This window comes from Scyliorhinus canicula, chromosome 20, assembly GCF_902713615.1.
Source record: "Scyliorhinus canicula chromosome 20, sScyCan1.1, whole genome shotgun sequence".
Lineage (NCBI taxonomy): Eukaryota > Metazoa > Chordata > Chondrichthyes > Carcharhiniformes > Scyliorhinidae > Scyliorhinus > Scyliorhinus canicula.
Window position 1 is genome coordinate 11,219,907 of NC_052165.1, and position 15,315 is coordinate 11,235,221.

A 15,315-nucleotide genomic window follows, 5' to 3' on the forward strand; every position below is an offset into this window, starting at 1 on the left:
TCAATGCCAGCGATTTAAACCTGTGCTAAAACTGTACTGAGTCTATTCTATTCTAACTAAATGGGAACAAAGTCCCACAGCGAGTGCATTCTGCTACATGCTTCCCAGTGCTTGCAGCGCCAAGAAACACAAGGCTATATATTCCCGGCTGGGTCACTGTCTGTGCGGAGTCTGCACGTCCTCCCCGTGTCTGCGTGGGTTTCCTCCGGGTGCTCCGGTTTCCTCCCACAGTCCAAAGATGTGCGGGTTAGGTGGATTGGCCATGCTAAATTGCCCGTAGTGTCCTAAAAAGTAAGGTTAAGGGGGGGGGGGGTTGTTGGGTTACGGGTATAGGGTGGATTTGTGGGTTTGAGTAGGGTGATCATTGCTCGGCACAACATTGAGGGCCGAAGGGCCTGTTCTGTGCTGTACTGTTCTATGTTCTATGTTCTATAACGCGACTCTCGTTTGATAAGGGCCCTCAACGTGGAATGCGCGGCCGAGAATGCATATAGCTCCATTCTGTACACTGGGGAGCTCCGCTCGCTGAAACCCCCCAGTGTCGCGAGACATCGGGACATATAGAAATATGGGAACTAGTAGGAGGAGTCCATTCAGCCCTTCAAGCCTGCCCCACCATTCAATATGATCATGTTGAGTCTCAAACCCAATACCATTTTCCCACTTTCTCCCCATACCCCTTGATTCCGTTAAAATCGAAAAAAAACTCTCTTTCTGGAATACATTCAGTGACTTGGCTTCAACAGCCTTCTCTGGTGGAGAATTCCACACGTTCACTACACTTTAAGTGAAGACATTTTTCCTGACCTCAATACTCAATGTTATATCCCGTATCCTGAGACTGTGTCCTCTGGTTCTAGATTCCCCACCCAGGGAAAATACCCTCCCTGCATCTAGTTTATCCAGCCCGATTTAAATTTTATACATTTCAATCGGGAGCAGGATTCTCCCCTCTGGGGACTAAGTCCCCACGCCCATCGGAAAACAGGCGAGAATCACTCCGGACTCTTTGCTCAAAGGTCCGGGATGATTCTCCATTTTCCAGGGGGTGAGCAGAGCCCCGGCATGCGTCCCGCAGCTCTGGCTGCCGACGGGACCCTGCTAGACAGACCGCGTGGCCGCGCATGCGCAAGGCAGTCACAAGCGGGTCCACGCATGCACGCGGCGGCCCACCTTGGCGCAGGCCCCGCCGACTTGGCAGAGCCACACAGCGGGCCCGCGCGGAGGAAGGTAAGTCTCTCCCAGAGGAAACCCACGCAGACACGGGGAGAACGTGCAGACTCCGCACAGGCAGTGACCCAAGCCGGGAATCGAACCCGAGACCCTGGAGCTGTGAAGCAACAGTGCTAACCACCGTGCTATCGTGCTGCCCAATAGAGATCAGAGGAGAGTGAATAAAGAAACATTAGTTCCTGATGTGACTGCAGGACATCCCAAATCAATATAGAAACTAGGAGTACTTTTGAAATGTGGTCGCTACTGCAATGTAGGAAGCGTGTGCACAGCAAGCTCCCACAAACAGCGGTGTGACAAACTGCTGAGCATTACTCAAATTCTCTGATTTTAATTTCCAAAGGCTGCGTGATATCCATACAGCACATAGGGTCTCTGCCGCTGTGGCAAATGCCATTCTTGGGCACTTGCACCTCAGGTACTCCTGCCCCCTGTCCTTGCTCCAGTTTTGATTGCCGCTGTGCAACGTGGTGTTGTCAGAGTTGGGGCCGCAACAGGGGGTTGGAATTCAACAGTACCCCATGGAAGGGGGGGGGGGGGGGGGGGGGGGCGGCGCATGAGCAGTCCTCCCTTCTTTGCTGGCAAAATTGGAGGGCACTTATTAAACACTTGCTAGGTTTGGAAGCCATAGCACAAGATTCAAGTCGTTTTAATAAAAGGCTGAATAGGCTTAACAGCCCCTCAGTGTGTAATCCAATCCACTCAAAAGGCCAACAGAAAGTGACTTCAGGATCTTGCTCACTTTCAGTCAGAGGCTTGGCAGCTTTGAGGCAAATTTAATTGGGATAGTAAAACAGCCCAAGGCAAGAGGCAATATTTGCCAACTGAGTACACATGAACACTGGCACTAGACTGAAGCACAGTGGGAGGAGAGGGGAGGGGGGTTGCATCAGGTCAGCAGCCCCATGGCAGTCAGAGAAAGAACTGATACAAATGTGTCTGTGCTCTCAGGGGATTGGTGCTTTCAACCAGACAACGGATTGGCTGGGGCAATCTAGCCCTCGCCTTATTGGTCCGACAGTTGTCCTGGTGGGCTGTGATTGGTGGGAGCATTCTATCCCTCGCCTTCTGATTGGTCTTTGCTGACGAGGGGCTGCAGTGGGGCGGAAGTGCTGTGAAACATTGTTCAGAGAGGCAGAGAGAGTTTCTGTGGATCGCGTTAATCCTGTGAACAGCGGCCAGTCAGTCCCCCACCCCGGACAGAAGAAATGGATTTAGAGAACAAAGTGAAGAAGGTAAGAGGCTGCAGTCTTTCCTGTAACCCCGTCAATAAAAAAAATCACCCTGCATCCTCCCTCTTCTGCCTTATCTGATCAGGGAAGGGGCGACACCCCAGCGGATTGCCCTGGAGGACTTTAACCCATTTAATAAAACATGCATAACCCCGGTTAAAGATCCCTCTGCTCCAAACACTGGAAAGAAGAGAAGGTGCTGATTACCGCAGTGATGGTGCTCAGGGTGTTCGGGAAAGTCCTGTGGGACAATCGAAGGAATGTTGTAGCTTTAAGCACATTTTTCTCCACACACATGGTATGCAAGAGATCTTATTGTACAGCAACACTGGGGTTGGTGACTGCAATTGTCCTCAATCTTCTATCTTCAGGGCTCCTTGCAAAGCCCTCTTGTGAGCCACTAGCTTTTATTTTTTATTTATTAGTCACTCACAATTTAAAAAAATATTTACCAGCCACTCATTCCACATTTTGAATCTCTGTTTGACTCACTGTCTGATCGTGGGTTCAAGGCCCATCCCCAGGATTTGAGCTTTTCAGTTAGGCTGATGTTCCAGTGCAGCACTGAGGCAGCGCTGCAGTGTCAGAGGAGCAGTGTCGAACCTACCACCTTCTGTACTGTAAATTTGATATGGGCGGCATGTAGCACAGTGGTTAGCGCTGTTGCTTCACAGCGCCAGGGACCCGGGTTCGATTCCCAGCTGGGTCACTGTCTGTGCAGAGGCTGCACATTCTCCCCGTGGCTGCGCGAGTTTCCTCCGGGTGCTCCGGTTTCCTCCCACCAGTCCCGAAAGACGTGCTTGTTAGGTGAATTGGACATTCTGAATTCTCCTTCCAAGTACCTGAACCGGTGCCGGAGTGTGGTGACTAGGGGCTTTTCACTGTAACCTCATTGCAGTGTTAATGTAAGACTACTTGTGACAATAAAGATTATTATTATACCACCTCAGTTGGAGAAAAAGATAGAATATTGATTCCCGGCCTCCAGGGCGTCCCAAAGCACTTCCCAACACATTTGAAGTGTAGTCATTGTTGTAAAATGGGAAATGTTGCATTTAATTAATGATCAGGGATACTGTTCAGATCAACCACTTTTAGATATTTGTTAAGCGAGATGTTTGGGTCAGGGCACCAGGCAGAATTCCCCTGCCCTCAGAGCAGCTCTCGCTCTCTCTGTGCAGCACACTGTGTATGTGTGTGTATGTGTGTGTATGTGTGTGTGTGTGTGGTGCACTGGGGCGTAAGCCTAGTCCCTGGAGTGGGACTTCAACCCACAACTTTCAGATGAGAATGCTGCCACTGGCCCACAGCTGAGACCTCCAGTGGGGGTGTGAGATCCCCTGACAGTTCTTCCTCTGTCTTGGCCTTCATTTATCTGTCAAGCAGCACCAACAAAATAGATTCATCGATCATTTATCTCATTTCTGTTATGTAGCAACTGTGACATGTCATTGGCAGCGACGCATTTTGGGATGCTTTGAGTGCAGGAAAGTGCAGAATAAAAGCGACACCAAGTTCTTTTGCTGCAAAGAAAGCAAATTCCTACTTTAATATTCAAATTATCAAATGGTGGGGGGAAAAATTAAAGGAAACCATGTTAGTAACTAGTTTCGCAGAAGGTTTGGAGAAATTGAGGAAGAGGAAAACAAAACGGGAAACTTGAGCCATACTGAAGTCAGCTGGACTTCGAAATAATTATGTGCCCTTAAATTTGGATAGTTCAATCAACCAATATTCCAGTTTCCTGGATGCTGAGAGTCTCTAAATCTCTACCTTTTATATTCATGTAATATTGGAGAAATAAATTAGAGCATGTAAACGCTGTGCTTGGTAATTTGGAGAAGTTATTAAGTGTGAACACACTTGATCATAACAGACATAACAGATCATAACATAACAGTTATAGTTTTCTACATTTCCCGGCCCCAGGTCACTGCCCATGTGGAGTTTGCACATTCTCCCCGTGTCTGCATGGGTCTCAACCCCATAGTCCAAAGATGTACAGGGTAGGTGGATTGGCCACACTAAATTGTTCCCTAATTGGAAAAAAAAATTGGGTTTTTAAAAAGTAAATAAATAACGATTTTCTACATTGTACCATGGGGGTACAGTTCTATTCCTGAACAACCTCACCTTGAACGACTTTAAAAATTCAGTAAAAAACACAAAATGAACATTCTGCTTTATTCATCTCAATTCTTTGCAATGTAGTTTTTGCTATGCATGTGTCTTAAAAAGATGAAACCACCATGACTCTTGGAAGGTATTTAAAGCAGAGTGCGGTGTCTCATTATCTGGTAATCGAATCGGGATGGAAGGGAAATTGTTAGTATTAAACATGATAATTGCATGACTAAATTAGGATAAATTAGGGCATAAGTACACCGTTCACATCTGCGAATGCAGTTATGTGGTTTGATTGATATGTAGCATGCTGAAACTCTTGCCAGTAAAAAAGATGGAACAGTCTTTCCACCCCCCCAAATAATTAGCCTGATTTAATTCAAGACACACAGGAGATGAAATTGGGGTCAGCAGCAGCCATTGTTCGGGCTCTCGAAATGGCATCCAATCGGTGCTCACCCATCTGCCAAGAAATGACCTCGCACCATCTCAGTGCGGACATTGGCGTCTGTTCACCAAAAGTATGTAGAACAGGCAGATCGTGATCAGTCAGCGTGCAAAGCCCATTTGGTACCGGTGGCAGGTATTGGAGGCAGGAACTCGCCACCAATGTCATTTAAAGGGAGAATCATCTACTTCCAGGTCAGCACGGTAGCACAAGTGGTTAGCACTGTGGCTTCACAGGGCCAGGGTCCCAGGTTCGATTCCCCGCTGGGTCACTGTCTGTGCGGAGTCTGCGGGGAGTCTGTGCGTTCTCCCCGTGTCTGCGTGGGTTTCCTCCAGATGCTCCGGTTTCCTCCCACAGTCCAAAGACGTGCAGGTTAGGTGGATTGGCCATGATAAATTTCCCGTAGTGACCAAAAACGTTAGGAGGGTTTATTGGGTTACTGGGGATAGGGTGGAAGTGAGGGCTTAAGTGGGTCGGTGCAGACTCGATGGGTCGAATGGCCTTCTTCTGCACTGTATGTTATATGTTCTATAAGTTGCAGTTGCTATGACTTTACAAGTGTGCATGTTGCATTCAGGAACTCTTTAAACCTGCCAAAATCAACAGGGAGTAATGTGGTAGATACTGAAGGGGATGTTGCTGCACAAACCAGTTGCTCCATTGGGACATAACACAACTCTGAGGTCCTGCCTGATGTTTAACACATGTTCAAACCAGCTACATTTGAGCCATCAGCTTCAAACTGAGGGTGACTACTTAGTAATGGGGAAATTCTGCTGATGGCACCACACGACCCCACACGGTTATGCACTCACTGAAGGCCGTTCTGCCGTAAGAAATGTGATCAAGCAAGCCATTTGCAGGAACAATGCCTCCATTGCTTGGATTGGCGTGGAGGAGCCTGGGAGTATTCAACAGAGCAGGTATCAGAATTCACTGGTGATCTGCCGCATGCTGCATAAACTCACTATCACGGTGGGGCAGCCTTTTCCACCAGATGTGACCCACACCCGAGGAAGAGAACCACGAATATTGACAGCCCATTTCTAGCCACTCTGTTCGTGAACAGTTCATCTGACTGCTTACCATTAGCTGCAACTTCCATTTCCCCATTCAACTGTTTCACCGTGCGCAACAGGTGAATCACACGCGAGCTCCAAGTCGTGCTCTGCGCCAGGCGTGAAACCTAAAGGCTCATTTAAATACCCAAATGTTGGATTCACCCGGAACTCACTTGCCATGACTGGCAAACCGTGCCAGGGTGCTGTTTAGTACTGGTGGACAGAAACGTGGAGCAGGCGTAATGGCTCTTGGGGGCTTCCTTGGTCCTTGGAGACCCCATGGTAGTTGGAACAGGACAGGGTGGCACCCTGGCACTCCCCCTGGGCACCTTGACACTGCCAACCTAGCATTCTGGCAGTGCCATCTCTTGAGCGCCTCATCAAGGTTGGGAGGTCAAAAGGACGGGGGGGGGGGGGGGGGGAAGGTCAGGGCTGCCAGACAAAATGGTGCTCTGATGTGCGAGGAGCCACTATCGCAACCTCGGCGGAGGGAAACCCCCAAGGCTAAATAAAAACTAAACAGGATGTTTCTCGAAGTTGCAGGCGCTGAGAAACGCCCCACTAAATGCACCGTTCAGTGGACTTTAACTTGAGTCCTCTGAATCGCACCCACTGTTGCAGACCTCAAGCGTGTGAACCCACAACACAGGATGTGCAATCGACATGGGCACCTCCCTGAATTAGGAAAGCAGTTGAACTTGTGGAAAGTCACATGGTGAGGGGGGCCTTATTTTTGTCTGCTTTGAAAAATTAACCGAGGACTATTTGCAGACAATTCCACCAAAGTCATCAAATCATCAGTTCAGCCTGTCAGTGAACCAGGCTCGGAAACAAACTTTTGAGACATCAGATAGCCAGAGGACATAACCACTTACAGTTCAGGTTCACCTGAGAATCAACCTCCGAGAAATGCAACCACAGGAATCTGCTGTCAACCCTTCATTTTAAAGGACGGCATCAAAACCATTCAAGAAACCACAAGCCTACCGCAGGACAGATCAGAGGCCACAAATTAGAGACTGAGATAGCTATAATCGACAGTTAACGACCAATGCCTGTATCTAATACTGTATGTGCTTGTGAGAACAAGTATGTTTGACACAATGTTTAATTTGGGGTAGGTGTGTTAGAATAAATCACCTTTTTGTTTTTAAGTTCACCAAAGCTTGCTGCTGAATTCTTTAATTGGATTACACACTCCCAAAAGAAGACAAACCTCTTCCCATACGAAGAATGTTGATTGCAGGCTGTAGGAAAGCATATATATTCTGTCCATGACAGTTAAATGGGTTAAAGTATAACTGATGGCCAGGACACACAGAGAGGTGTTTTGCTATTCTTCAGAAAATGCTGCAGGACCTTTTAGATCCACCACATCAGGACAAATTTCAGCTGTAGTTTGGCACACATGACAATGCAGACTTCCTTCAGTACACAATCGAGGATGCCCACCAGTACAGTAGTGAAGTCCCACGATGGGGTTTGAATCCACAATCTTCTACCGTTGAAGTGTGTGAGTGCAATCAATGAGCCATAACTAACAGCTAACAGAAGCACTGCTGTGATAGGCAGCTGAGTGTGGAAAATACTGTACCTCAAGGAGTTCTTTCTAAATGTTATTATTTGTTGGAAGTGGGCAACGATGAATCAAATTCCCAGTTCTCATCCGGCCTCCTTTTATTCTCCGTCATAAAGGCAAATTGTTTGCAATTTTGACCAAGATTCTCAACCCCCCCGACAAAACCTGGTTAGAAGGTAAATTCCATCTCCAGAGTGTACATTGTAGGCAGGGATGTCTTTGAAATGAATTAATGAATGTACCTTTGGGCAGATTCTTGTTTCACCTTGGCCGTGGGACAGAACTATAGAATTCCGACAGTGCAGAAGGTGCTCATCGAGTCTGCACCGATCCTCTGAAAGAGCACCCTACCTAGACCCACTCCCCTGCCCCATCCACGTAACCCCATAAGCCCATCTAACCTACACATCTTTGGACACCTCGGGGGCAATTTAGCATGGCCAATCCATGTCTCTAATACATGGATTAGATGGGGCAGCACGGTAGCATAGTGGTTCGCACAATTGCTTCACAGCTCCAGGGTCCCAGGTTCGATTCCCGGCTTGGGTCGCTGTCTGTGCGGAGTCTGCACGTTCTCCCCGTGTCTGCGTGGGTTTCCTCCGGGTGCTCCGGTTTCCTCCCTCAATCCAAAGATGTGCAGGTTAGGTGGATTGGCCATGCTAAATTGCCCTTAGTGTTGGGTGGGGTTACTGGGTTATGGGGATAGGGTGGAGGTGTGGGGTTGGGTAGGGTGCTCTTTCCAAGAGCCGGTGCAGACTCGATGGGCCGAATGGCTCTTGTCCTGTAAATTCTATGATTCTATGAAATTCTATGAATCCACCTAAGCCGCACGTATTTCGCTCAGCAGAAGACGAAGCTTGGCAGAAGCTCTATTATTAACTTTATAAATGCAGCTGGGCCATGGTACAAAGGTTAAAATATGATTCAGTAGGTTTTGTGTAATTCATGAGCCTTGGCCTGTGTAAACATATGAGCAGAGCTCTCGACTGGGCAGGGTAATTGTAATTTGAGGAGGACATTAAAAGGAGATGTTGTCGGCTGTGATGCTGTAACTACCCGCTTGAGATCAGTAGCTACAGTCAGTGCAAAATGTGTTGTAAACTCTGTAGTGGGATAATTTGACCTTAAGGGAGCCATAAAGCGGGTGAATTTGGATTTGTCTGCTGCCGACTATTGCTGAATATCTGGATTAGTTTTCAGTCCGCGTTTTCAATCTGACACCAGCCCAGATGGCTTCAATGATTAAGTTAGCTTCCCCCCCCCCCCCCCCCCCCCCCAACAGCAATGATATGAAGTTCCTGCAAAGAAAACGTGTTCTCAAATAGGGAATTATTCTGGCAGTGTTCCAGCTAGTCTTCTGTCCAATGCTTACTTTAATTCATCAAACAAATACTTCCCCATTCTTCCTTTTCTTAAATGGCCCAGTTATGGAAAAAAATCAATAACCTGACTGAAGGTCACGAGAAGCAAGTGGTTTGATTCCACAATGTACTCACAAATACCTCTGACTCAAAAGAAACATCGATAGGTTGCGTTGGAGATTTTTCGTTTTATCTTGGCTCAATTTGAAATAACCCTAAAAGGGAAAACCCTGACTGAATCGCAGACATCCAGACTAGTTTGCTTGACAGTTTAGTAAACTTGTTGTGAAATAAATTTCTCTCTAACAGTCAGATGCCGAAAAATATAGACATGTTTGTACGATTTCATCCAAAAGAGACCAGCTGTGACAGATCAGTAAAAATCATGTCTTTTTTTTCCCATACTTTTGAGAACAATTTAAATAAATCGTCACATCTGCTGAGGAATTGGTTGGTAAAGTTGGCATTCTGCAAATCTGCAACATACATTTCCTTTAATAGAAGTTGTGGCAAAAAGGGAATATAAGTGCTCCGTTAATGGAGAATTTTTTTTTATAAATGTTTTTATTCAGTTTTCATATTTTATATTGAACAAATTACAAATTGTTAGGAGAGAAAAAGAACAAAAAAAACAAACAAACACGCAAAAATTAACATACATATTTACAGGTAAGCATCTTCGTAGTAGTAACTGCGCCCGCCCCCCCCCCCCCCCCCTCAACATGTTTATTTAGTTTGGTTTTGGGCCTTAGCTAGCCATCGAACCCCCGTACCGAACCTGTAGCCCCCCCCCCCTCCCGCCACCTTCCCCCGACTATTCTTCCTCTTGTACATTGGCCACAAATAGGTCCCGGAACAGTTGCATGAATGGCTCCCACGTTCTGTGGAAGCCGTCGTCCGACCCTCGGATGGCAAATTTGATTTTCTCCATTTGGAGAGATTCCGAGAGGTCGGACAGCCAGTCCGCAGCTCTGGGCGGTGCTGCTGACCGCCAGCCAAACAGGATTCTACGGCGGGCGATCAGGGAGGCAAAGGCAAGGGCGTCCGCCCTCCTCCCCAGGAATAGATCTGGCTGTTCTGAAACCCCGAAGACCGCCACTATCGGGCATGGCTCCACCCTCACTCCCACCACTTTGGACATAACCTCGAAGAAGGCTGTCCAGTACTCCACGAGTCTGGGGCAAGACCAGAACATGTGGGCGTGGTTGGCCGGGCCTCTTTGGCACCGTTCACATCTGTCTTCCACCTCCGGGAAGAACCTACTCATACGGGTTCTTGTTAAGTGGGCTCTATGTACCACTTTTAGTTGCGTCAGGCTGAGCCTTGCGCACGTGGAGGTGGAGTTGACCCTATGCAGTGCTTCGCTCCAGAGTCCCCACCCTATCTCCATCCCCAGGTCGTCCTCCCATTTCCTTCTTGTTGCGTCCAGTACGGTGTCGTCCCTATCTACCAGTCGGTCATACATGTCACTACAGTTCCCTTTCTCTAGGATACTTGCGTCCAGTAGGTCTTCCAGTAGTGTCTGTCTTGGCGGTTGTGGGTACGTCCTTGTCTCCTTTCGTAGGAAGTTTTTGAGCTGCAGGTACCGTAGCTCGTTCCCCCCAGCTAGCTGAAATTTCTCTGTCAGTTCGTCCAGTGTTGCGATCCTGTCGTCCGTGTATAGGTCCCTGACTGTCAGTGTCCCCCCGTCCTGCCTCCACCTTTTGAAGGTGGCGTCGGTCAGTGCTGGTTTGAACCTATGGTTGTTGCAGATGGGAGCCTTGTCCGACATTTTGGTCAGGCCAAGTTGCTGCCGCAGTTGGTTCCAGGATTGGAGGGTGGCTGTCACCACTGGGCTGCTGGAGTGTTTTTTGGGTGGGGATGGGAGTGCTGCCGTGGCGAGGGCCCGGAGGGAGGTTCCCATGCAGGAGGCCTCCTCCGCACGCACCCACTCAGCCTCTGGCTCCTGGATCCATCCCCTTACTCGCTCGGCTGTTGCTGCCCAGTGGTAGAATTGTAGATTCGGGAGGGCTAGCCCTCCCCTGGTTTTTGTTTTTTGTAAGACCTTCTTTGGGATCCTAGCATTTTTACCCCCCCATACGAACGCCATGATGAGTTTGTCCAGCGCTTTGAAAAAGGCCTTGGGGATGTAGATCGGAATGGATCTAAACAGGAAGAGGAACCTGGGCAGTACGTTCATTTTGATCGTCTGAACTCTCCCCGCGAGGGAGAGCGGGAGTGTGTTCCATCTTTGCAGGTCCTTTTTAACTTCCTCCATCAGGCTGGTGAGGTTCCATTTGTGGATCCCTTTCCAGTCATGGGCTATTTGGATCCCCAGGTAGCGGAATTTATGTCGGGCTTGATTGAACGGCAGCCCCTTTAGTGCTGCCCCCCCCCCCCCCCCCCCCCCCCCCCCCCCTTGCGGGTGTACTGGGAAGATCTCACTTTTGCTCATGTTGAGTTTGTAGCCCGAGAAGGCTCCAAACTCTTTCAGGAGCGCGATGATTCCGTCCATGCTGCTTTGTGGGTCCGAGATATAGAGGAGCAGATCATCCGCATAGAGTGAGACTCTGTGCTCTCTACCTCCCCTTCGGATCCCCCTCCAATTTTTTGCTGCCCTGAGCGCGATTGCTAGCGGTTCAATTGCTAGTGCGAACAGCAGCGGGGACAGTGGGCATCCTTGTCTGGTGCCCCTGTGCAGCTGGAAGTATTGGGAGTTGGTATTATTGGTCTGTACACTCGCCATGGGAGCGTTGTACAGGAGCTTTACCCAAGCGGTGAACCCTGTTCCAAGCCCGAACCGCTCCAGTACCTCTATGAGGTATTTCCACTCGACTCTGTCGAAGGCCTTTTCTGCGTCCAGGGAGACGATCACCTCTTGTGTTCTCTCCCCGGAGGGGGTCATTATCACGTTCAGCAGGCGCCTGATGTTCGCGGTAAGCTGTCTACCTTTGACAAAGCCCGTCTGGTCCTCTGTGACCACCTCAGGTACACAGTCTTCTAGCCTCTTGGCTAGGATTTTGGCCAGTATTTTGGCGTCTGCATTCAGCAGAGATATGGGTCTGTATGACCCACATTCCGTTGGGTCTTTGTCTTTCTTAGGTATCAGCGAGATTGAGGCCTGTGCTAACGTGGGTGGCAATGTGCCCCTAGCTAGCGAGTCTGTGAACATCTCCCGCAGGTGCGGGGCCAGCGCTGTCGCAAATTTTTTGTAGAAGTCCGCCGGGAATCCGTCCGGTCCCGGCGCCTTCCCCGCCTGCATGGAGCTAATGCTGTCCATGATCTCTCCCAGTGCTAGTGGTGCTTCCAGATCCCGTTTTCTGCCCTCCCCCACAACTTGTATGTCCAGTCCGTCAAGAAACCGGTTCATCCCAGCCTTCCCCGTTGGGGGCCGTTAATGGAGAATTGATCATATTTTACTCACTAACTTTGACCAAAGGCAAATTGTCAGTTTGTCCATCTCACTGTTGTGCTCGCGGTGAGTACTGCGATAGAGCAGTAACCGTACAGTATGGTTCATTTTGTACATTGCTCCTTTTGGGGTATTCCTTCTTCACAGAAAAGTTATGGATAAAGGAGCCTGTTTGGACCATTAATCCGTTCAAAATAATGTGATAGTCTCCCAATGCTCCATCTAACTGTTTGGTTTCTGTGCCTGCCTTTTTGCCCACCTGTTTTGACAATATAATAATAATTGTTTATTGTCACAAGTAGGCTTCAATGAAGTTACTGTCAAAAGCCCCTAGTCGCCAAATTCCGGCGCCTGTTCGGGGAGGCCGGTATGGGAATTGAACCTGCGCTGTTGGCATTGTTCTGCATTACAAGCAAGCTGTTTTAGCCCACTGAGCTAAACCAGACCCAAAGAGGCATTCAAACTCGAAACATTATCATAGAATCCCTATGGTGCAGAAGGAAGCCATTCAGCCCATTGAGTCTGTACCGACCCTTTGAAAGACCACTCTAGCTAGGCCTAATCTATCCTGTCGCAGTCCTGCACTCCCACACGAAGAAACAATTTAGCATGGCCAATCCAGCTAACCTGTACGTCCTTGGACTGTGGGAGGAAATCGGAGCACCCGGAGGAAACCCACACAGACACTGGGAGAAGGTGCAACTCCACGCAAACGGTCACCCAAGGTCGGAATCGAACCTGGGTCCCTGGCGCGGTGAGGTAGCAGTGCTAACCACTGTTTCACCTCCATTCGCTCTCCACAGATACTTTCAGACCTGCTGAAACTCTCCAGCAATTTCTGTTTTTGTTTCAAAGTGTTGACCCCTCTTTGTGTGATAAGAGCATCCTAATATCAGTCCTTTTTTAAAAATTGTCATACAGTTTAATGTGATCTTGAAATCCGGCTTTACCATTTCAGCATCACTTACTGTCATCTCCACATCCAGGATTTTCTGTTAGTGAAAAGCCCAAGGGAAAAGCTTTCAACTTTTGACCAGGGCCATAAAATGAGCATTCATCGATCAGGCAGCAGCTGCGCCCTCTGCTTATGTTTCCTTTCACATTGAACTCAATGGAACAGAAAATAGGACCGGGTATATAATGGGCAACCTCCTCCCCATCAAAAACCATGTTGACTTCCGTTGTACAGATCATCAAATTTATTCCTGATACTGCATTGCTTTCTTTTACCCAATCGTGATAAAATGCAAGACAGTTTTTCTTTCTTCAATCACTAACGTTTTTTTTTTTCTTTCTTTGTAGATGACCCTAGGCCATGAGCAAGGAGCTGGTGCCCCGTGTCTGAAGTGCAAGGATAAATGTGAAGGTTTTGAACTCCACTTTTGGAGGTAGTGTATGTTTAATCCATCGTTAAAATGCCCCTCCCCCTTCCTGTGCTTGAAAAATTTCATGCTTTTACAGCACTTTCAATTTCAACCCCCTTTTCCGGTTTCATCCCCTCTTAAGTGAGGTTTAGGCCATCGTTTCTTTCAGCCCTGGGGGTTTGGCCTGTACATTTTTTTGTAAACTTTCAAAGAGTTTATTTTGTAGCTTTATGAAAGGTCTTTTTTTTTTTTAAAGCTTTTCTCTTCCATTTTAAGTTATTTTACAGGGAGGAGATCTTTCAATATTAAGATTATTGTGATATCCACAATAAGCATCCCTTTACTTTCCTCTCAAGACCTTGTTCTATTAGACACTTGAAGCCTTCTTTCAATTCCTTCCGAACTCCATCCTTATCTTCCTGTCCACTTCTTTTAAATTCCGTGTGGTGGAATTTGGTTGGATTTGGGAAAGGATTTTCCGAACTAAATTATTACATTTTTATTATGACAAACTGTCTGACTTTTTGGGGCTAACAGTGATAATGACTAATACCACGGGCATTGACCAAAGGACATCAAAATGACATATACGTCGATTTAACTTTTTTTTAATAAATTTAGATTAGCCAATTATTTTTTTCCGATTAAGGGGCAATTTAGCGTGGCCAATCCACCTACTTTGCACATTTTTGGGTTGTGGGGGCGAAACCCACGCAGACACGGGGAGAACGTGCAAACTCCACACGGACAGTGACCCAGAGCCGGGATCGAACCTGGGACCTCAGCGCCGTGAGGCGGTTGTGCTAACCACTAGGCCACCGTGCTGCCCCAACGTCGATTTAACTTGACTGTAAAGTCCAGTGCGACCGTCAAACCTCGGTTTTTGTCGTTATAATTTGGCTGCCTGAGTGCCTCCAGCATAACATGCACGCCAGAGTTTGTACAGTAGTTTGTTATAAAACTAATGAAAATTTATTGCCGGTGGCATATTTTATACTGAGATCAATGTTTGTTTGGATTGTAATGAGTGTATGAAGTTCTCATAACTTCCCTCTTTCGATCTGAATGTTTAAAAATCGCACTTAAAATTACTGTTGTATACTTGAGGGCAAAAGCAGTTAAATGTTATTGGCTGCTACAAGTGATTGACCGTTTCTTAACCAGCTGAATCCTAAGTAGACCCTTTGGAAGGAATAAATAGTGTTGAAAAATTTGAATATTCCCTCAAAAATGGACCCCTGTCCATTTAAATAAAATATATAGTGTTTTTCTTGAATGCTATGTGAATATTCTGTCCTCTTTATCAAGGGCCTGATCTTTGCAGTATTTTCTGAAACTGGACATGACACCATGGGCGGAATTCTCCGACCCCCGGCCCGGGGCCGGCTTCAATCCTGCCCCCGCCGTGTCCCGAATTCTCCGCCCCCTGAGATCCAGCGGGGGCGGGAATCGCGCTGTGCCGGTCGGCGGCCCCCCACGGCGATTCTCCGGCCCGCGATGGGCTGAAGTCCTGCCGCTGACA

General features: G+C 47.8%; 1 protein-coding gene across 1 annotated transcript in view; it reads left to right on the forward strand.

Moving 5' to 3' along the window:
• The first annotated feature begins 2,303 nt into the window (after positions 1 to 2,303).
• The window catches only part of tes (testis derived transcript (3 LIM domains)), a 67,558-nt gene continuing 54,546 nt past the window's right edge, over positions 2,304 to 15,315 (forward strand). The window contains exons 1-2 of the mRNA XM_038780781.1: positions 2,304 to 2,468; positions 13,732 to 13,817. Of these exons, the coding sequence (XP_038636709.1) occupies positions 2,442 to 2,468; positions 13,732 to 13,817 (113 nt within the window). The 5' untranslated portion in view covers positions 2,304 to 2,441. The remainder of the gene's footprint in view (positions 2,469 to 13,731; positions 13,818 to 15,315) is intronic.